The 22,852-nt window shown below is 37.4% G+C and overlaps 1 protein-coding gene across 1 annotated transcript; it reads right to left on the reverse strand.

Moving 5' to 3' along the window:
- Positions 1-634: 634 nt before the first annotated feature.
- On the reverse strand, positions 635-20,775 carry LOC145784310 (spartin-like). Its single transcript, XM_082596105.1, has 11 exons — positions 20,625-20,775; positions 17,332-17,469; positions 16,837-16,974; positions 11,256-11,369; positions 10,849-11,024; positions 10,350-10,560; positions 9,004-9,154; positions 8,033-8,197; positions 3,151-3,330; positions 2,394-2,484; positions 635-1,950 (listed from the first exon to the last, which is right to left on the reverse strand). Exons 1-11 carry the CDS (start codon positions 20,664-20,666, stop codon positions 1,770-1,772), a joined length of 1,587 nt encoding a protein of 528 aa, XP_082452231.1. The 5' UTR covers positions 20,667-20,775; the 3' UTR covers positions 635-1,769.
- Positions 20,776-22,852: the final 2,077 nt, after the last annotated feature.

The raw sequence follows: 22,852 nt of genomic DNA on the forward strand, positions 1-22,852 counted from the left end.
GTGTCTTGCCTGTCTTTGGTATAAAAAAGCAAACTCTCTCCCGAAACTATATGATACAGAAACGGTATTCATGCGCTGAGATTGGCTACTGCAACCGTCACAGTGAACAATTACCAAAATATGGCGAGGGAGTTTATCATTGCTCGAAGCTGCAGTGCTTTCCGTCTGACTCTGTTCAAGACCTTGTCGTCACAACAAAGTCAACTTAAATGTGGTGACTTCACAGTGTAGATTTTAACGACCTGTTTTAGCCTGTTGCTGCGAGTTCGCTGTGGTAATGGCGAATTGCACTTGCTTTCGGAACACAGTTCTCTAGTCATGTGATATGACGAATGTCACAACTAAGTGTTTACTTTGTAGCGTACAAGTTAAAGCAACCAGCAGAAGACAACGCACAGATGCTTGCACGTGTATTGTGTGGGGGATGTTATGTTGCCATATGAGCCAAATAATAGCTTGCAATCAACACGAGGATTGTGAAGCGCAGAGATATGTTTTTGAGCAAACATTTCTATTTTAACAGTACCGATGTCGTCATAACGGCAATTTTTAAATAATTCATGAAGAGGTTGCATAGACACCAGCAAGTACTAGCAACCAGAAGCGGAGTTCTCATTAAAGTAAACAAACTGCGTATGTTACCCAACACCGTGTGGTGCCTTATATTTAGTAAAAATAATAAACAAATAGAGCGGTCTATTGCATACATCTTTGACAGCTAACAAGTTGAGTACAACTTCAGATACATTTGGGGTGATGTTGGAACACACCCAATAAAACGGTCTATGCGACAAAACAGTAAATATTCAGTCTTTCGTTGACTGAACACCGAAATGAAACCAAGCAACGTGATAGCATTTATTATTATATGAAAGAAAACAAAAACTGGCAACACTTTCCGTTAGACACCTAATCCTTGTCAAAAGCCAAGCATCTGCAAGCTGATTTACATTGCAAGTTGAAAAGAAATGCTAGAGAACAAATTAGGCTTCATAACAAGACGAATAAAGGTTCCCAACTGAAAGATGTTTTTGTTTCTTGTTGATCATGGTAAACCCCAGGCAGTCAGGGGGGATAATTGTCCCTTCCGAAATATTTTAAATGAACATTTCACACTCTGTTACAGAATCAATTGACAAAGTTTTACTTATGATTTAAGCTGAAAGTACTCTCAGAATGCGCAGTTTTAAGGTATTTTTTTTCAAAAATATCTGGCCCCCAGGTTCACCTTTGATTCGTTTCGGTGACTCGTTCCCGGGCTCACTCACAAGTGCAAAAATATTTGTTTACCCCCCAAAACTTTGTGCTGGCTACGCCCCTGGAAAACCCCATGGTGTTGCTTGATTTTGTCTTCGTTTGTTCAGTCAATGGAAGTGCATTTTCAAACAGTGTAGAGAACGTTCAATGCAGGGAGTTAATGTTTACCATCGAGTTAATGTACAAGTTGCAGAAAAGGTATGCAGTGTTGTAGTTAAGCAAAGCTAAAGTAACTACCGTACCAAAGTGTAGTGCAGTTCACAGTAAAGCCAAATTAGCTTCAACAAAAATATATATTAAAATGCACTTAGCGTTATGACAGTCAAAATTAGTCAACAAGAAATTGTATTTGCTCATGAAATAGGCCTAACTATCCAGCTTCACCGTGCAAGGCTTTTCGTTGGTTTGAAATAAACCGGTTGCATTTTTTTCCCATTAGATCATCAAACGCTATCTAATGAGTTTCTAGCAACAAGAGTGTAAAATGGACAAATATCACAACAATGTTGTGATCATGGTGTGGACTTTTTCGTTCCTTTGCAATAATCCTTCAATACGGTTTTTCCTGTATTTTTAGCCGTCCTTTTGGCTATCGCCTTTATGCCCAAGTTATCAATGTTAAACGCTGTCCTTCCACAGTTAACTGCTGCTCCCATACAATGGTTGGTAGTTTCTCCGGCGTCTTTGCCATATCTGAAAAAGCAGTGATTACTGTACAATTGCACACTGATCACGGCACACTAAAGTGGTAAATGGTTGTTTAATTTCCTCAAACGCTACAATTCCGATTGTGTTTTGGGCTATTGGACAGTAACGTCGTTGTGGGGTTACTTGTGACAAACGATGCGCGACACGTTGCGCGAATGAAAAGAAATGTGAGGTCAAAGTTGAACGATTTCGTCAAGAATATTAGATTCTCTTATGACTTTTGCGCGTTCGAATAGCAAATTATTTTATCTCTGACGTTTTATTTTTCGGTTGAAGCCAGTGACATGTACAAGAACTAATTGCAATAACTAGGCCTATGCAATATGCATGCTGTGACAACAAGATTGATTGGGTGATTGATATCTTATTGTACAGTGACGTTTTCACTACAACTTGATACAGGCATGAACCCATTCCGTGCTACTCACTTGTGTTCTACAGTATCCACTGTGGCGGCTGAAGCAGAGGAAGCCACGGCCATCCCGGCATGCTCAAGACTTTTCCATACTGTTCCAAGGCCTAAAAAACAGTGTAAACCATGTAGTTACGGTACCCGGTCAATTGGTCGAAAGACGTTTGGTCGACAGTCATTTGGTCGACAGACATTTGGTCGACAGGACGTTTGGTCGACAGACAATTGGTCGACAAGACATTTGGTCGACAGGACATTTGGTCGACAGACATTTGGTCGACAGGACATTTGGTCGACAGACATTTGGTCGACAGGACGTTTGGTCGACAGACATTTGGTCGACAGGACATTTGGTCGACAAGACATTTGGTCGACAGGACATTTGGTCGAAAGAACGATTCATTTTAGGGTTAACTAACCCTAACCTAACCCTAACCTAACTCTAACCCAAATGTCCTGTCGACCAAATGTCTTGTCGACCAAATGTCTGTCGACCAAATGTCTTGTCGACCAAATGTCTTGTCGACCAAATGTTTGTCGACCAAATGTCTTGTCGACCAAATGTCTTGTCGACCAAATGTCCTGTCGACCAAATGTTTGTCGACCAATTGTCTGTCGACCAAATATCCTGTCGACCAAATGTCTGTCGACCAATTGACTGTCGACCAAATGTCTTTCGACCAATCGACCGGCCACCGTAGTTACAGAGTAGACAAAGAAATGATACATCAGCTTTGAGTCATTATAACACTAAGTCGCATTATGACACATACCTTGTAGACCAGCTCCGGCCACCGTCAATACTCCGGAAATATTCGACGATGATCCGTTGCTGGGGGCTTTCCCGTTACTGGATAAGAACGATTGGATATGTGGAGACGCCGCCTTAGCTACCTTGTTGGTAACAGCGCATAATCCTTTAACCATCGTAGCGCTCACTTTAACTGTGGCTTCTGTAAACATAGATTTCCAATATAAGCTTTTCTCGAAATCGTAAACATGAAGCCTGTAATGTTTATATTATTAATATGTAGAGATGTCAGTCGTTTTTTGCGCTCGTATTTTTTTAAATGTTTTTTTTTTAGAAAAAAAAAACGAAAATAAAATCTGAAATATTTGTTCTAAAATAATCAAGACATCGATAAGTTGCTAAAATTAAACTTCGTCACTAAACTTTTCATTAAAAACTTTTTTTGACTTCACCAGTGATCAAAAAGGATGCATAGTGTGATAAAATAATCAAAAAAAGTAAGAGTACAACAAAATTGGCAAATTCAAGTCTATTAATTTTGAGTTTGAATTATAAGAAATTGAATTTACCAATTTAGTGTGGTAGGCTACTCTCTACTTTTTTTTATCCGTAAGTTAAACTGCATCAGTCAGCCAGAGTGCAGTTTCCCCAGTTAGCCTTTAAAGAACATTTACTCATTATAATAGGCTATATGCAATAAAAGAAAAGAATGACAAAAATGAAAGAAAAAACGAGCAAACTAAAAGGAATATAGACAAGTAACAAAGGAGGTTGGACTGTTAACATGGTCACCGGTGGGACCATACCCAAACAGTCCTCACTCTCATCTTTGGTAGTACCACATTTAAAGTTGGGTGGTTCATTGATACCATTTGCTGAGCATGCGACCACACTTCTTACTTAGTTCACTGCAGTTTTGACTAAGTTCAGTAATTCATAATAAGTTGTTCAGTAGCTATAATTTTACAGTTCCTTTTGCAGTTCTATGTTATGATAAATGAAAACAGTTGCTACTTGAAAAATGTATGAAAAGATTGGACATAGGATAAAAAACGAAGAAAAAAAGTAAAAAAAAAACGATTTAAAAAATGACGACTACAAAAATCGTTTTTAATCACTCCTGATGGAATAGCAATTTCAGCACCACTCTTAATAAATTGGCTGAAAAATGTGTTTAATTTGTAGAAAACCTACAATGTCCTACATATTATACATCTCTGAATAGAGTATGAAAATTGCAAACAAATTATGTCACTAGAGTAGATGAAAAACGTTTCTGTGAAAAAAATGCCAAGGAAACGTAAAAGCTTTTCCCTTTTTTTATACTTTTTACCACAGGTAAAGAATTTAATAAGTCTCAAGAGAGAAAATATATCAATCCTAACTTTTTGCTGGCATTGTCGCCATCCCTTACCCAATACCATATAATGATGAGATTTTCTTCCACAGGTATATCTTTAAAAAATAAATGAATTTTGACTTTATGTACTATAAAAACTTGATGTAGTTGCAATTGTTTTTTAATTATAAGTGAAACTACACAACAATAGCAAAAATCCTCTCATAGATCACTTCTCCAGTATATATTGATTATAAATTCAAGACCAATGTACGACCAGTCCAATTGATGTCAAGTTATCTTGTTGTGTATCGCGATTTCGAATATTAAATTCTGTTCAGCACAACTTTATAACAGACATAGTAAAATCTTCAGTAGGTCAGTTTAAGAATGCAGCAGTTAAGTTTAGAAAGAAATCAATTTATAATTATTTGGCAGTGCATCCTGTGGATCCGTAATTGGGCCTCTCTCTTGCACCAGCTTGCTAGGCGTGCAGTTGTTCTCTTGCGTTATATTGCCTTTTTCATTATTTTTGCATTACATTGATTATGTCAACCAGACATAAGACAATGTGACATACATAATCAATGTGACATACATTGGTATGTCAACCAGACATTTGTTGACAAGGGCCGGGGAGCACTTAAACCCAAACCTAACAACTAAAAGTGCAATTAAAGAGCACATCGCCTCTTGTGAAACGTGCACTGACAATGTCTCGATCGACCAATTTAAAATCATCTCTCGAGGCAGATCTGATTTTCAGACTAAGATCATGGAAGCCTTAAGAATCAAACGTAACAATCCATCTCTCAACCGGCAGTTATTCGCCTGTGGCTCATCGTTCCTTTTGTGTGTGTTCTAATTGTTTTGTCCAATGCCTGTAGTCTACACTTCACGTGATCTGTTTCCCACCGCATAATTTACTCGCAGTCATTCTCGTATCATTTGTTCAGTTTGTGCTTTCAGTCCAGAGTGTCGTTACAGTTACAGTGCATAGTTAAATTTACCTCACGACTTTTCATTTTATGTATTGCAGATTTAATTCCTGATGAGGACACACGTACGTGTCGAAATAGTTTGAGTTTATTTTATTTAATTATGTTATATTTTGTGTGAAATAAAGTATGCTAAACCCGCTAAAATTACTATGTTTTATTTCTCTATGGTTCAACAAAGCAAACTCTCTACCAAAGCTTTATATTGATTATGCCTGAAAAATTTCATGCTATTCTGACAAGAAATAAATGAGTAGTTGAAAATATCAAAAAAGGACTTCCGAAGAAAACAGCATTTGAAAACCACCCATTAAAACATAAGCTACATTACTCACATTTATCGTTGTAAGTTTTGAAACACGAAAACATTGAATAAAGTCAAAGTTTTATCATATTCAGAATCTTGATGAAATTACCGCTTTTTAGACAAAAAAAAAAGATTTCCGTCAGGAGTGTCCAGGGATGGAGGAACCATTTTAAAAGTAGGTGGGCCCAGAGGCGATGCAGTCAAAGTCAATCCCACTTCTGGGGGGCGAAGCCTCCCAGACACCCCAAAACATTGTTGCATACCCCTATATTTTCAATCGTTTACACCAGAAGTCGGCAACCTACGGCCCGCCAAGGAAAATCATCCAGCCCTCCGCTCCCAAATTATAATAATATGTGGCCAGGCCAGTGGTTTATTACAGTATAATCGAATGGAGGAACAAGTACTTTTCATTAATCATTTTAGTAGGCCCACGTCTTTGATTTGCAGCGTTTCTGTTTGTATAAACAAAGAACTCAACATAAAGCGCCATTATGATACAAAACATATTATTTTTTCCAAGTTAATGGGTCAAACAAGGAACGGAAAAGTTAATCTACTCAAAAATAGCTTTTAAACAGCAAATTTCTCTGTTACAAAGGAAAACCAATGAATCAGAAAATTCTTTTGCTAACTACAAGGTAGCACAATCAATAGCAAAAGACAAGAAATCGTATAGTGATGGAGAATTTGGGAAAAGGTGTAAGATGGATGTTATTGAAAACATATGTCCATAGAAAAACAAACAAACTACTTTTCAGATATAGGCCTAGGCTAACTCTTTCAACAAGAACCGTAACTCGAGGGAAAGAAGAGATATCGGAGAACGTAACATCTAGCAAAAAGTTATTGTATATCTACAGTTCTTCGCAATGGCAATAGATGAGAGCACAGACAAGACAGATAAGCCTACAGCTGAGCTGGAAGTACTTGTGCGTGCAGTAAACAAAGATTTAATGTTTAAGAATTTGTTCAGCTGATTCCCGTCAAGGATATTACTAGCCGATATTCTGAAGGTATTAGGCTACGTCAACGCCTTGAAATCATGCCTCTGAATCTTTCAAAACTAGTATCAATAGGCTACAGCCCGCCAAGACCATGTAAAGTTTGGCTTTGGCCCGCTGTTAGAAAAAGGTTGCCGACCCCTGGTTTACACATTGCGTTTTCATAATTGCCTTTTGTGCCAACAGACAAAATTTTCCATTTTTGGGCCGGATTTGGTCTAAAAAATTTACAAAATTGTTAAATTGCTCTATAGCGCTGTACAAAATGTGGCAATGTACACACTACACACAAATAAAAAGGCAACAATACACACACAGTTATAATACCACCTGGGAGTAATAATATGGAGCATTATACAGTGCGTGCATCATATCACTGTTCTAACCATAGAGAATAATTATATTGATTGATAGATTGCTCCACCAGTCACACGCAACTACACCCACACGTGCTGCACATCAATAATGGACTCAACAGAAAATTTTGAAGATTGGATTTCATCATTGAGCTATCAAAGATAATCAAACTACTGTGTATCAAATGACCGCAATATTAGATCCTTTTATGCACGTCTTTTAAACAATTATGGTTTTGCCACCTTTTCCTTTTGTTGGTTTTGTTGCTGTATTTCTTTTTCACAATATCATTTCTTTTGCATTCTGACAAAGAAAAATAAAATTGAATTGAATAAAGTTTAATAAAAAGTGAAGACCTTTTTTTGGAACTCCCTCCCTGATTTGCCGTTTTCGCTATCTTTTCAAAAAAATTTGGCTTTCAAAAGTGGGTGGGCCAGGCCCACCCACAAAATAAAGTACGTGGGCCTAGGCCCACGTGGTTCCTCCATCCCTGGGAGTGTCCCCTTAATGTGCTATCCAACGCCAGGTATTATCACGTGTCTGGCTTCACTCGGCTTAGTATCCGGCTTTTCAAAACCTGATACTGGAATAGTAGTGCAAACACAGAGCAAGCAGAGACCATCAACACATGGACACGGGCATGATAAACTCTTGAATAGTTGGTCAATGGTCAACGATAAGTCTTGGAAAACCAGAAAGATTTGGGGTTGTTGGAAATGATACCCCAACTTACCTCAATACTAATGGGAGAACTGCACTAGACAATAGACATACGAATGCCCAAATCATTCGACCGCTCCATAAATTGTCGTTTCACCAAATACTGGCTAAATATTGCATGGGCAGTTGGGCAGTTGGGCACTGCCACCCTACGCAGTATTTCTAAACCATTTTCTCACTTGAAGCTTCATGTGTGTAATACAATCCTTTCTTCAAGGTCGGGTTCACAACTACTGGCTGTTCTGAGGGGGTCATGTTCTTTTGAAGGTGACTGGCCCCAAACTTGATCAGTGATGACGTCATTTCAGCGCCTTTTGACAACCCCCAGCCCAACCAATCAGCACCTGAAACAACATACACTGTAAAAATAGTGTAAGTAACGTATAGAAATCCAGTTGAGATGGTGCGCTACTGATGAGCCCAGCCTCATGGGTGAAACACGTGTCTATCGCTGAGTTCTTGCTACACTCGACTACCGAGAAACACATGAAGAGTTCCATTCACGATTACTTGTCAATTGAGCAAACACAGCGGCATGTCGCAGCCTTTTTCCAACGTGACTTGGGCGTCACCACCACAAGCGGTGGTACAGTATTGATCGTTAACGCTGCAAACCAAACCAGACGTTTACTTTAATTAGAGCAATCGAAAGCAATATGAATTTGGAATCCATCCCCCGGTTGGGATGGAATTACGAAAGAAATGATGCCCGATGCCATTTGATGACGTGTTTGGTATGCCTAGGCAAAGTATCGAACCAACATTCATTGGTCAAAAGTGAGAAAAACTAACTGGAAAAGGTGATCTGGTACTATGACACTTCCTCAAATGGGCGATCTACCTAACACAGAAAGCAATCATTAAGAAAACAAATCAATAGTTTTTTTTTTAAGTTTAAACCTTGACCTATTTGACCAGGTTAACACTCACAATAGCATTTCAAAAAATATCTTTAATATAATTCATGTTGTGGAACCGGTTTCACAACATAAATTATATTAAAGATTTTTTTTGAAATGCTATTGTGAGTGTTAACCTGGTCAAATGGTTTAAGGTTTAGACTTGAAAAAAAACTTTTGATTTGTTTTTTTTTTGACATTCATTGGGCTAACAAACCCTAGACCATTGTACACAATGGGAACCTAATTACTTGTCTCAATGCCGGAGGCGATTCTTTGGCTTGTAGAAGGTTCTTCCTCCTCATCGCCAACTTCTCCGTGTTCCTCATCACTCTCCGGATGGAAACCAACTGAAGAGTTTAAATCAATTGGGGGTTCCCCTTCAAGTGGATGATCTTGAACCTCAAACATATAAATTAATGCGGATTGCCATTCTATATTATTAGAACAACAACGCAACACAAACCAGTTTGAAATTACTTTTCACAAGAAGTGTACCGGTATACTAAAACACGCAGCGTTAGTTACCTCACTTGTAGTTTCATGAATACAATAGACGGTCTGCTACTATTCGGTGAGTTCCTAACCTCTAACCCTAAAACGGCAGTGATAATTAGGCTACGGTACCCGATAATTTAAAAAAAAAATTGAAAAAAATCCCCCGTTAAGGGATCGGACTCATCGAATCGGATTCACCGAATCGAACTCACCGAAACGGGCCATTCCGACAATAGACGGTGGTAAACTAATTCATCAATGTCAATGTACTTATGCTGATATGGGTTAGTCACTTAGTCAGCTCTGCCGTGATTTGGCAGAACCTAATATCCGCCATTTTCAAGTTTTCTAGATAAACGACCTTTGGTGTTTATAGCTGTAAAATACCAAGGTAAAACACTCGAAGTTGACTTTTGTAAGGCTGGAACGAACAACCAAACAAAATTTTTAAGAATGAAATTGGAGCCAGATTTTTGTTTGTTTATTAAAACATGGCGTATATTTGGTTTTGCCAGATAACTAGTTATAAAAAATGTATTAGGTTTGTTAGATAAAACCTAATATATATTCTCGATGTAGGCTTTAACCGCCTTATTGGCTTATTGAATGTTATGCGTTTGCATATATGATAGGGCCTAATATAAGCTAAATGTTGGCTTTGACCACACTATGTTGGCTTTGTAAGCCTAAATCAAACCTAAAGTAAGCTTCTGGATTTCTCCCAGAACTGTGTATCATTTCGTCACTGTAATCTGTAGATAACTTTGCGGATATCACAGAAGCCTGCTAGGTTAAAGGCTATCGCCGATTTAAAATCAGTTGCTGGTAGCCTACTTGATTACCATGCCTTCATTAAAAGTAATAAATGTAATAACTAAATGCCTTCTTTATAGTCTTTAAACGTAAAAAAATGCAAAAAGTCATTTTTGGCAAAATGGCGGATATTAGATTTACTAAAATCAAGACAGAGCTGCTTTAAGCAGACAGTAGGTTAGGTTCTCAGACGTAGAAAGATTTTATTAGATCTAACACATTTATGAACTAAATCTTGGAATATGAGCTGTGTCCAGCGAACATACTGAAGCATGACTGAAGCTACCTGTAGGCATGCCATCTTTGACAGAATGTTCGTAAAGACTTCGTTGTATGTCGGATCGAGTTCGGATGAAATTACAAGACCGACACTGCGATGATGCAAGGAGTGGTTGAGGTTGGGAAAGATGTAAGCGCCATTGCTACAATGAAGCACTGGCGACTGGCCTGGTATCAGAGGGTACACCCAATCACCCACCTGGATGAATGCTGGGGGCCTAAAAAAGCGTACGTTATAAAAATACAACATGAAATGTGCAAATCGCTCAAAACCACTCTCTACTAACCCACGAAGAAATAAACCCAACGCACTCTATCGACGGTACAGTTGGTTGGGGCTTGGGAGTGTGATCCAAGAATATTTTCAAATCAACAGTGGTATCACATTGTCATTTAATCGGGAGTTCAAGGTTTCAACTATCCTATTACTTGGCTTTAAACAAAGCATTTACTTGGTGCATGTTCAAACATTTAGTTTCAAACATCACATGAAATCAAAAACTCACCTGGAAGGGTTAGAGGAAGTTCGATTATCGAAAAGGTACACCCTTAAAGACGTGGGGTATGAAGGAGGGGCAGTAGTGACGTGCATGTTTTCCTCAATGCTGTATAGCTGAACTCCACCAGGAATGAAGAGGATTTCTGCAGCACTTTCAGAACTTGCTTCATCGACCCATGTTGTCTGTACGATCAAACAAACTATTCGGTCAAGATGAAATATCTTTATGTAACTCGTAATTTGTGACTATCTTAGCAGATTTATTTGCTAAACAAAAGCACTGACACATGTTTAATTGTTTATATGGGAAACCAACATAAAATGGGGAAAACAAACTAAGTCATGTTTTGAAAAATTATAATATAAAATGGCTTCACAGTCACCCGATTACTACGCCGGTATATAATACAGCACCTGGTTGGACGAGTTGCCATGAGCGTGCATAGATTCAGCAACAGATTCCGCCATGACAGGAGTTGTCGTAGAATGGCCTTCTGGCAACTCGGCTGAATATTCTGGAGCAGATGGCTAGAAAACAAATACGTTGCTTGAAAATGTTTATCCTGTAACACCCACAGACAAAACTTGACTTGTATATGTATATAGGGTAAGGATAGGCTGTTTAGTGTTGGCAATGATTCAGTTGAAAACAAATTGGCTGTGTACAGCTCTGCCGTGATTTCGGTAAACCTAATATCTGCCATTTTGTCAAAAATGACTTGCATTTTTCTACGTAGACTTCATGCATCCCCTGACAAAAATTTGTGCCCCAATGTAGTATGGTTTTCGAGATAATTGGTGTGTAACACCTAACATATTCTAATCTGTGCGAGAATTTTTTTTCTGAAACCTAACATATTCATCTACTCCAATCACGTAACGGGATACTGTCACGTGACAGGCAAAATTTTAGCAGCATTGCAGCAGGCTACTTCACCACATCTTACATCTCTTGAGTTGCATTAAGCGGATTTAAAAGCGTTCGATAAAGTAGATTGGGATAAAATGTTGTTAGGCACTAAGTCATCATCATAATCCATCGTCGGTTTGTTCCCCACTAGTGGGGGTGGCCGATTGTTTCCGCGCAGCAATTGTTTTAATCCCTTTTCTCCATTTCACCCTGTCCCTTGCATCTTCCTCCTTCAGTCCGACTTTTTTAAATTCATCCTTCACTTGTTGTTTCCACGTTCTTCTTGGACGGCCGCGTTTCCTCTTCCCATCCACCTTTAGATCTAGTGCCTTTCTAAGAAAACTTCCTTCCTCCCTCCTTATCACATGTCCATACCATCTTACTCCATTTGCCCTTGCCAGTTGGTCTATGGTCTCTCTCATCTCTAGCATATCCAACAATTCTTCAGTCCTTTTTTCCCTTCTCGTTTTCACCCCACACATTGCTCTCACCATTGACCTTTCCGTTCTTCTCAGGATTGCCAGTTCACTCTCTCTCAGTATCCATGTCTCGCTACCATATAGCATTGCAGGCCGCACACAGCTCCGATATACTTTCCCTTTCATCCTTAGTGAGAATTTTCTGCCATACAACATTTCCCCACATTCCCTGAACTTTGCCCAGCCCAATCTTGCCCTTGTTGTCACCGCTGCTTCACATCCACCACTTCCATTTATCCGATCACCCAGATAACAGAAGTCTGTCACTGTTTCGATGCCATGGCGGAACTCATCATCATGGCCTTCCACTTCATTCCTTCCTTTACTGCATTTCCCACAAACAAAACACTTCGCCAATCTTGTTGCGGCTCTCTTGACATTAGCACATCTTGCATGTACCCACTTTCCACATTCCTTGCATTGCATTGAATTTCTCATCACTCTCTTGCCACATATTCCACAGGGATCTACTTTGCTCTCAACAACTGTTCCTTCTACTCCACTCACCATCACTTTTGTTTTTTCAAGATTCACCTTCATACCCTTGGTTTCAAATGCTTCTTTCCATTTCTCAAACTTTTTCTCCAGTCCCTCCATACTATTACTTGTCAAGACCAGGTCGTCTGCATACAAAATTTCACTCAATAAGCCCTCCCTCACTCCTTCAGTTACAACGTCAACCACAATAGCAAATATCAGAGGTGACAAAACTGATCCTTGGTGTACACCAACCTTCACAAAAAACTCGTTTGAATAATTTGATCCAACTCTCACTTTTGTTCTTGCATCCTCATACATAGACATCACAGCTCTCACTAATACCTCCGGTATACCTCTTTTCCTCATTGCCCACTCCATCACTTTCCCACTCCATCACTTTCCTAAGTAAGCTTAATTATGTAGACTAGCCTAAAAATGTTCGTCCGAACACACTAGCTTGTCTTTTCATTAAATGCCGTGTCATTTACGTCTCGCCGATCAGTATGATTTTTCGTAGCCTACTGGTGTACTGATGGCTTAGTTGACTTTACAGTACGCTAAATAACTTAGCTTGCAAATAATAGCCTGCAAATAATAGCTTACGATTATTACGATTTTAAAGCAGATGCCTGGGAGTACGCTACTCAGTGTGTTTGGTCATTTCCAATCAACCGTACCAGATGCTGTGTAGCCAATGTAGTACGGTAGCCTTAAATGAAGGCATGATTATTGAGTAGTAGACCTCCCCAATCCCCGGACTTTTTTTTGTTTTCATCTATATTGTGACTTTTCTGCATGGGTTTTCAATGCTGATTTCAAAAATATGCATAAAATTTTTTTTCGATCAACGTCTGGGAAGTTATTCGCTGTTGCTTAGCAACAACTTTTCATAAAAATTACAAAAATCTCCTTTAAAACCCCTTTACTTTTAACCTGGTATCCTGATATCTAGATTATCTGAAAGCATTTCTTCTGCTGAAGAATTAAAAAAAAAATTATTAAAATTGGACAATCGGTACCAGAGTTATGACCGTTTAAGTACCCAGATTATGCAGTCACGCATGACTGATTTTTGTTAATTTATTGCCAAATGATACTAGAAAAATGGTGAAAGTTGCTGTCAAGGGGTTTTTGGGGGTAAGGAGTTCAAAAAATATATTAAAAAGTGTCTCAGAGCAACAGAAAAAAAGTTATTAAAAAATTGATACAAACAGTCATGCATGAATGATTTTGTCGCAGTCGCTTCATTTCTACGAGATGTATTCCTTAGGCACCACAAACGTTAAATGCCTGGAGTCATATACAGTATAACGTGGAACCGATCATCTCAATGTAGCTAATATCTGGGTACCCATTGCACTTGATGTTAGAATACACGCTACATTGCTCGGAAAGAGCTCTGATCAAGTGCAAGATGGTTACAGTTCGCCACAATTTCAATAGCATCTCTAACTCAGCAAAATGAAGTCAATGTATCTAAATCATGTGGCAAAAAATGGATTAAGTCAGCTGAACTTAACGATAACCTTCTGTAATGCATTTCAGGTTTCACTATTGATCAGTTAGCATTTTCTACTTGTATCTTGTATGATTAATATAACGTATTGTATACACTTCTACTGTCTAATATTCCGTGTGTATTCATGTATCCATCATGGAGCTGAGGAAGAGTAAAATAAACAATGGTGGTTTGCTTGGTAATTTGCAGCCTTTAAAACATCTTAAGGAAGGACAATTTAGACCAACTACTGGAGATCTTCTTCAGAAATACATATATCATCTTCAACTAAATCCTTGTAACCACCAGAGTGGGAAGCTAGCAGCTTGAGATCCAGCAGTATGTCCAGCAAAAGTATGGCAGCCTGCTTGCGTTCCACTGATGACAAAACAAAATATCCAAAACAAAATTATTCGTTTGGTTGATGAATACAAGAAATACAAACATGACAAAAAGGAATCTGCTGCCTTAATTAAATTTCGAGAAACACTGACAACACGATTTAAGATATCTGCTAAGAAATGCCGAAAATCTAATTAACAAAAACAAAACATTGCTACCAGAAGATAAGGCAGAAGGTATACAGTTTCTTAAATTACTTGAAACAAACCAACCAGCATCTCTTGGACCCCTTGATAGAAAGAGGTTGAAACGCTTCAAGAATTATGCATTGAAGAATCGAATAAAGGTAATAAAGTATGATGTATGTTTCTTCCCAGTATGCTTAACAGCCTAATGATTTTTAAAGTAACATACTTATTAATTTTTGATACAGATGCATAAACAAGACATTTTTTACAGATAAATGCAGATTCTCAGTGCAGATTCGACTTAATTTATTGGGAAGATGACGAGGAGAGGAAATTAAGTCCTGAGGTAGATGGCTGAGAATCTGCATTTATCTGTAAAAAACGTCTTGTTTATGCATCCGTATCATAAAATTAATAGACAGCAACTTTCACCATTTTTCTAGTATCATTTGGCAATAAATTAACAAAAATCAGTCATGCGTGACTGCATAATCTGGGTACTTAAACGGTCATAACTCTGGTACCGATTGTCCAATTTTAATAATTTTTTTTTAAATTCTTCAGCAGAAGAAATGCTTTCAGATAATCTAGATATCAGGATACTAGGTTAAAAGTAAAGGGGTTTTAAAGGAGATTTTTGTAATTTTTATGAAAAGTTGTTGCTAAGCAACAGCGAATAACTTCCCAGATGTTGATCGAAAAAAAATTTTATGCATATTTTTGAAATCAGCATTGAAAACCCATGCAGAAAAGTCACAATATAGATGAAAACAAAAAAAAGTCCGGGGATTGGGGAAGTCTATTGAGTAGGCTACCAGCAACCTGTTTTTTTTTTTCGCTGAGACTTTTCGGTCATTTGTCCGAAATCACTTGAAAAAATTCGGCCATTTTTTATTTATTTCGATCATTTTTTCTGACGAAAATATTTCCTTTCAAGTAGCTGATACAAACCAAAATTTGCACTTCCTGACTAGCTACAACATTAAGCTTCGCTGAGAAACGTTGTCGTGTTTTATCTGAGAAAAATTAGAACAGACAAACGTTTCTTCAACGTTCATCAGCGAAACTCAACCTTGCAACACTTTTTTCGGACATTTTGACCGCATTGACTATATTTTTTTCGGACATTTTGCTCAAAAATCGGTCAATGACCGATAAATGACCGAAAAAAAAACAAACCAGCAACTGATTTTAAATCGGCGATAGCCTTTAACCTAGCAAGCTTCTGTGATATCCGCAAAGTTATCTACAGATTACAGTGACGAAATGATACACAGTTCCCTGGGAGAAATCCAGAGGCTTACTGGTACTTTAGGTTTGATTTAGGCTTACAAAGCCAACATAGTGTGGTCAAAGCTAACGTTTAGCTTTATCATACAAAAGCATAACATTAAATAAGCCAATAAGGCAGTTACAGTCAACATTGAGAGTATATATTAGGTTTTATATATTAGGTTTTATCATACAAACCTAATACATTTTTTATAACTAGTTATCTGGCAAAACCAAATATACGCCATGTTTTAATAAACAAACAAAAACCTGGCTCCAATTTCATTCCTAAAACTTTTGTTTGGTTGTCCGACGTCCGTTCCAGTCTTACATATAAGTCAACTTCGAGTGTTTCACCTTGGTATTTTACAGCTATAAACACAAAAAGTCGTTTATCTAGAAAACTTGAATATGGCGGATATTAGGTTCTGCCAAATCACGGCAGAGCTAGGCATTGTGCAAAACAAACTGGATGTTGTGTTAGAATTAGAAACTTCAACCAACTCTCAATGCTGCTACCAGAAATGCATGGAGCGTGGCCCCAATGACACCTTTTGAGCACATCACAATAAGCAGTAATGGTTTATTGTTTAAAGATAAAAACTGAAGGCTAGATGTTAGGCATGTAAATCAAAGTTTAACTTTTTTTCTATGTAAGACCTTGTAATGTGAAACTATTACTTGTTGCCTGACACATAAAGTAACAACCTACAATCTCTTGTTGAATGTTTCTTAAAAGGTTTTTCACAAAAATGGTTTTGTTTATTATTGTGTTTAAAATGTTGGAAAATAGAAAGTTGACGGACAGAAATGAAATAGCATGTACCTCGACATCTGTTGATACTTCTTCCAGCTCATACAATCTTGATTGTACCCTTTGCAATACTGGGGCCATTTTAGACTGCATGTCTTGTGCAGCATACATCCTCTCTCCAAGTAAGTCATTTATATTTAAGGAAACTCCCTATAGAGCAAGACATGCATTGATCAGAATGTAGGTAAACAAAAAATCCATACAGAAAATATCCCGACTGTAAAATATCCACTTTCTCGAAAAACATCAACCCTGAATCTTGATAGTTAGGCTGCAGCATTTGAAGAATATATATATATCATTCGGGATATTTTGCATATGGATATTTTCTGTATATATAGATTTTTAGTAATGACCCATTAACACAATTATAATTATTTTCTGCACAAACACAACCAGTAGAGCTGAAGCTTTAGGAAACATGAAATACTGGTGATCACTGTTCCACCATCAATACTAGAAATAAACTCTGTGGTGGTGAGCAACAACAAAACCATATAAAATCACCTTTTCTAAACATTGTAGTGCATTAACATAATTTTGAATGGCGAGTTGAGCATTTCCTTGTTCATCTGCATCAAGAGCATTCGTCACATAACATTTTGAAGTTAAATACAGATCTTCAAGGTTGGTGAAAAGTTCATCCTGTTTGAAAACACATAAAAGAATAGCACTTAGGCTTAGATGTAATGAATTAGATGTGGCCGGAGCGGTATTCGTGATACAAAGCCTTAACAAGTATGCAAAATTGCCACGATTAGGCTTAGGAAAAATCTTTCTAAGTGTACAAAAAATAATCTCTGTATGTCCGGGCATTCTTCGAGCAGCCACTTGATTGTTAAGTCCTCCAGCGTTGACAGGCCAACTGCCCTTGGAGGAGTAAACGTCGGGCAGTGGTATAGGATGTGATCTGCTGTCTAACACCAAGATAGACTGGAGTGGGGTTAAAGGGCAGAATGTTTCCATCGATGTTGATGGTCAGCTCACAACGAGATGAAAGGCAAAACAAGTATGAAGGACATAAGGAGGTAGGTATCCAACTATCCATTGCTTATAATGATGATAATATGCCTGAGCTGACACCGATGTTGGCGATTATGGTCTTTCAAACTTCTCTGTCATTTGATATCTGCATAAAATCGGTACTTTTGATTGTTATGTTTGTGGCCCATTGGTTCAAGCTGTTTAAATAAGTTCATCTTTGCCGACCTCTGCTTCTCTTCTCTTGTATCATGCCCAATAGTGCTAATTCTTCCAAATCTTAATGTCTATGAACAATTGAACATGCCCCACAAATTCCATCTGGTGCCTTCTAACTGTTGTTATTAATCTCCCTTTTGGTTTTTGCCAATTCCAGAACTTTGTAATTACTATTCTTTTCAGACCAAGAGATCTTCAACATTCTTCTGAGAAACCTCAGCAGCCTCTAATCTTTTCTTCATTTCATTACTAATCATCCAGCATTCGCATCCGTAGGTTATACTGGATTCCACATGTGATTTTAATACTTTAATTTTGGTGTTTATTGCTATGCTGCCATTTTTGAAGACTGTGCTCATTTTACTAAAAGCATCCTTTGCTATAGCGATTCTCTTTTTAATTTCAGCATCACTTTTGCCATCAAAAGTTATAATGTACCCAAGATATTTAAACTTGTCAACTTGTTTTACTATAAGTATAACACCGTTAAGTGTCAGGTTGCATTTTGAACAAGTTGTCTTTTTTTGATACAGTCACGCATTCTGTTTTTCTTGAATTTAACTCTAAACCCATTGCTTTACTTTTATTGACAACAGAATTTAGTAAGTTCTGCAGATTTTTTGCAGATTCTGCTTTCAAGACTGTATTCATCAGCGTATCTCAAGTTTGTTATATTTTGTCCCCTAACCTTTACTTCATTCAATATTTTTGATGTCTCTCAAAATCATCTCACTGTAATTTATAAATGTTAGGCTTAAGAGGTTGGCAAATAGAACCCTTATATGACACCCTGTTGTATTGATTTGAATTCGCTGAAATCGCTATTTATATATTACGTATTGCAGCTGTTCGGTCCCGGTAGAGGTTTCGTATAATTCTGAGATGTTTTACGTCGATATAAAAAGAATGCAATATTAGGAATAATTTAGCATGTTGATTGTTGAACCTTGTCAAAAGCTTTAAAAAAGTCTATAAAACACAAGTCCTTGTTCTTTTCTATACATCTCTCTGTTATCATTTTTAATAAGAAAATTCCATCTGTGGTCCCTTTGTCTGCAGCAAAATCCAAACTGTGCTGTTGATATTTCTGGTTTTAATTTTGGTCTTAATCTCATCATTATGATTTGGAGTAAGAACTTTGTTGGATGACTCATAAGAGTAATTGTTTATAAGTTCTGATAAAAAACTCTTTTAATACATTCAAGTTCTAAATGTTAGAATTCAACCTTTATGAATTATTCTTTCTTAATCTAGGAGTTGAGTATTTCTGCCACCTTGGATGATAGTTTGCATTAGGCCTTGACGTCAGAGCTAGGTAATCTCTTTAATCATTGTGCCGTTTGTTCATTAATTCACACAACCTATATATAAGCCTATTTGCCTCAGTAGATTGTTCAAGTGATGATGATAAACCATAATCATTGTTCGTTTACACTCAAATATTTCTCATTTACTAGTTTCAGGATTGTTTGCTAGTTTCATGCAGCCTAACAGGTCACACTGAGAGTCACTCAGCCATTTCTTTTATGACAGAACAATAGGCCTATAGCCTACCTTTTTTTAAATTTTGATTATTTTTGTATTGTAATACTGTTACTAAAAATGTTTTTACTCGTATAGTCTTGTACTATTTATTGGCTTGAACTTTTCTCTGTTGCACTGAAGTTTAAACGCCCTTGCTACAAGAGTTTATTGATTTTAAAAGTTTTTCCTATTTTTAATCACCCGGAATAAAGTTTATATTTGAATAAAAAACCACAGGACTTCACTTGAGGATCGCAGCAGCACATGATTTTTTTTCTTTCATTAATATTACTCAACATCAGCCTATCTTGTTTCAACGTAATTTGCCGATGCTTGACATTTGTCACATTAAGAACTGGGAAGCAGCTGACTCGATGACTCATATAGTCTTTCGCTGCTTCCTGTCTGTTGTGGTATTTAGATAGCTATGGTACTATTTTATTCGTATTGTCGCAATTGTCGCAACAGACAAAAGAAAAGGTTTCTCTCTCTCTCTTGTAAGCTTAGTTTAAATGGCAAAATCGTCATTTCCGTAGGGTGGCAATTGACTTGTAGACCGTATGGTCGTTTCGTTGTCTCCCAGTCGGTATGGGAACTTGTGTAACTTTGCATTGTGTACATTAATTGCATATTTCAAACATCTACCTATGTTCCTGTTACTGACAAATAAAACATTGATTGATCAAAACAAGTACGTTTGGTGGCTGTGTTTGATTAACCAACTTTAATTTTATTTTTCTTATTGCTGGCGCGAACATATGTAGAGAATGACAAAGTAAACACACAAATTTAACAACAACAAAAAGTAAGGATGGCAAATTGCATGTTAGTAAAACTAGGCCTATAATCTGGTGACATATCACCCTCTTCCAATCTGCCTTGAGCCAGCATGGAAGCAGTAGGCTACGGCTCATAAAAACACATGGAAGCCTGTCAAGTAACCCATGTTGATGACAGAGTTCCATATGATTTTATGTTTGATGTTGATGCGCAATCTGCTGCAAGCGGAGATAGCGAATGATTATTATTATTGTAAAACTAGGCCTAACATGTCAAAGTTTGGTAAGACTACTTACATATAAGAGAGGTCGTGTTTGAAGTGCATGAGCTCTTTCCATAACACAAACCTAGTTAGCTAGATGTAAACTTAGAATATGATATCCAATACCGGTACCTGTACTACGGTACGGTACGTACCCAAAATTAAGGTAAACTAGGTGCTGCTTTAGGATCGGCCGCCTTGGTTGGTGACGTCACGAAAATCTGTGACGTCATGCAAAAAAACGCAACTACTTTTAGAAAGGGTGCAAAAATGCGGAAAAGAAGTAAAAGCGGAATGACTATTGATTTTTAAATATTTGTAGGCATTATTATTGATCTAGCGCTAACTTAAACTGTTACTATTTTGTACCAATTCTCAGCAATTCATTTTTACAATAAAAATACTTGCTTTATTAACGTAACAACTTTCACGTTTATATGTTATCTACAAAACGAGCAATCGTGGTTCAGTATAAACCGCCCACAGTTTGCTGTGATCGATGAATACTGCCTCCACCAAATATGTTGTAGCTTTCTCATTTCTGCTCGGATTTTAACAATTTTCCTATCGTTGGATGGCATTATGCTTCATCTACCCGAATGGATTAATTGCCTATCTAAAGTAGGCATTATATTTATGTAGCGCTAACTTAAACTTTACTATTTTGTACCAATTCTCAGAAATTCATTTTTTACAATAAAAATACCAAACCAACACAAATTAAAAGAATATGTCTTGCTTTATTAACCTAACGACTTTCACGTTTATATGTTATCTACAAAACGAGAAATCGTTGTTCAAACGCAACCGCTCGACGAAGCTTTTTTCCAATGCATTTTTCAAGGCGATTCGATCGTGGTTCAGCATAAGCCGCCCACAGTTTGCTGTGATCGATGAATACTGCCTCCACCAAATATGCTGTAGCTTTCTCATTTTCTCAAAACAACCTAGTTCACATTGTAATCTTGTATTGTTTTTTCCACATGTGCTGTTGATGCAAATAAAAAGAACTTCTCACTTCTCGATCAGTTTCGAGTGTTCATTACAAGCCGCCCACAGTTTGATGCGATCGGTGAATAGTGCCTCCACCAAATATGCTGTAGCTTTCTCATTTCTGCTCGGATTCTAACAATTTTACTATCGTTCGATGACATTATGCTTCATCTACTCGAATAGATTAATTGCCAATCTATAGTAGGCATTACATTTATGTAGCGCTAACTTAAACTTTACTATTTTGTACCAATTCTCAGCAATTCAATTTTTAGAATAAAAATACCAAACCAACACAAATTAAAAGAGTATGTCTTGCTTTATTCATATGTTAACTTTCACATTTATATCTAATCCACAAAACGAGCAATCGTTGTTCAAACGTAACCGCTCGACGAAGCTTTTTACCAAAACAATGCAAACACAAAGCGATCAGTTTCTAGTGTTCATTACAAGCCGCCCACAGTTTGCTGTGATCGATGAATACTGCCTCCACCAAATGTGCTGTAGCTTTCACATTTCTGCTTGGATTTGAGAAATTTTACCATCGTTGGAAAGCACGATACTGCATCTATCCGAATTCATTAGTTGCAAGTTTAAAGTATGCATTATATTGATCTAGCGCTAACTTAAACTTTACTATTTTGTACCAATTCTCAGCAATTCAATTTTTACAATAAAAATACCAAACCAACACAAATTAAAAGAGTATGTCTTGCTTTATTAACCTAACAACTTTCACGTTTATATGTTATCTACAAAACGAGAAATCGTTGTTCAAACGTAGCCGCTCGACGAAGCTTTTTTCCAATGCATTTTTCAAGGCGATTCGATCGTGGTTCAGTATAAGCCGCCCACAGTTTGCTGTGATCGATGAATACTGCCTCCACCAAATATGCTGTAGCTTTCTCATTTCTGCTCGGATTCTAACAATTTTCCTATCGTTCGATGGCATTATACTTCATCTACCCGAATGGATTGATTGCCAATCTAAAGTAGGCATTACATTTATGTAGCGCTAACTTAAACTTTACTATTTTGTACCAATTCTCAGCAATTCAATTTTTAGAATAAAAATACCAAACCAACACAAATTAAAAGAGTATGTCTTGCTTTATTCATATGTTAACTTTCACATTTATATCTAATCCACAAAACGAGCAATCGTTGTTCAAACGTAACCGCTCGACGAAGCTTTTTACCAAAACAATGCAAACACAAAGCGATCAGTTTCTAGTGTTCATTACAAGCCGCCCACAGTTTGCTGTG

This window comes from Aplidium turbinatum, chromosome 15, assembly GCF_918807975.1.
Source record: "Aplidium turbinatum chromosome 15, kaAplTurb1.1, whole genome shotgun sequence".
Classification (NCBI taxonomy): domain Eukaryota; kingdom Metazoa; phylum Chordata; class Ascidiacea; order Aplousobranchia; family Polyclinidae; genus Aplidium; species Aplidium turbinatum.

Bases quoted from the DNA above. Each gene is read 5' to 3' on its own strand.
- LOC145784310 (XM_082596105.1), bottom strand. From the start codon at position 20,666: ATGGAAAGAGCTCATGCACTTCAAACACGACCTCTCTTATAT. The intron at 11,025-11,255 runs GTGCTGTATTAT...TTGATCGTACAG, and splicing joins ATGGCAACTCGTCCAACCAG to ACAACATGGGTCGATGAAGC. The intron at 8,198-9,003 runs GTAATTAGGTTC...ATGTTGTTTCAG, and splicing joins CGCCTCCGGCATTGAGACAA to GTGCTGATTGGTTGGGCTGG.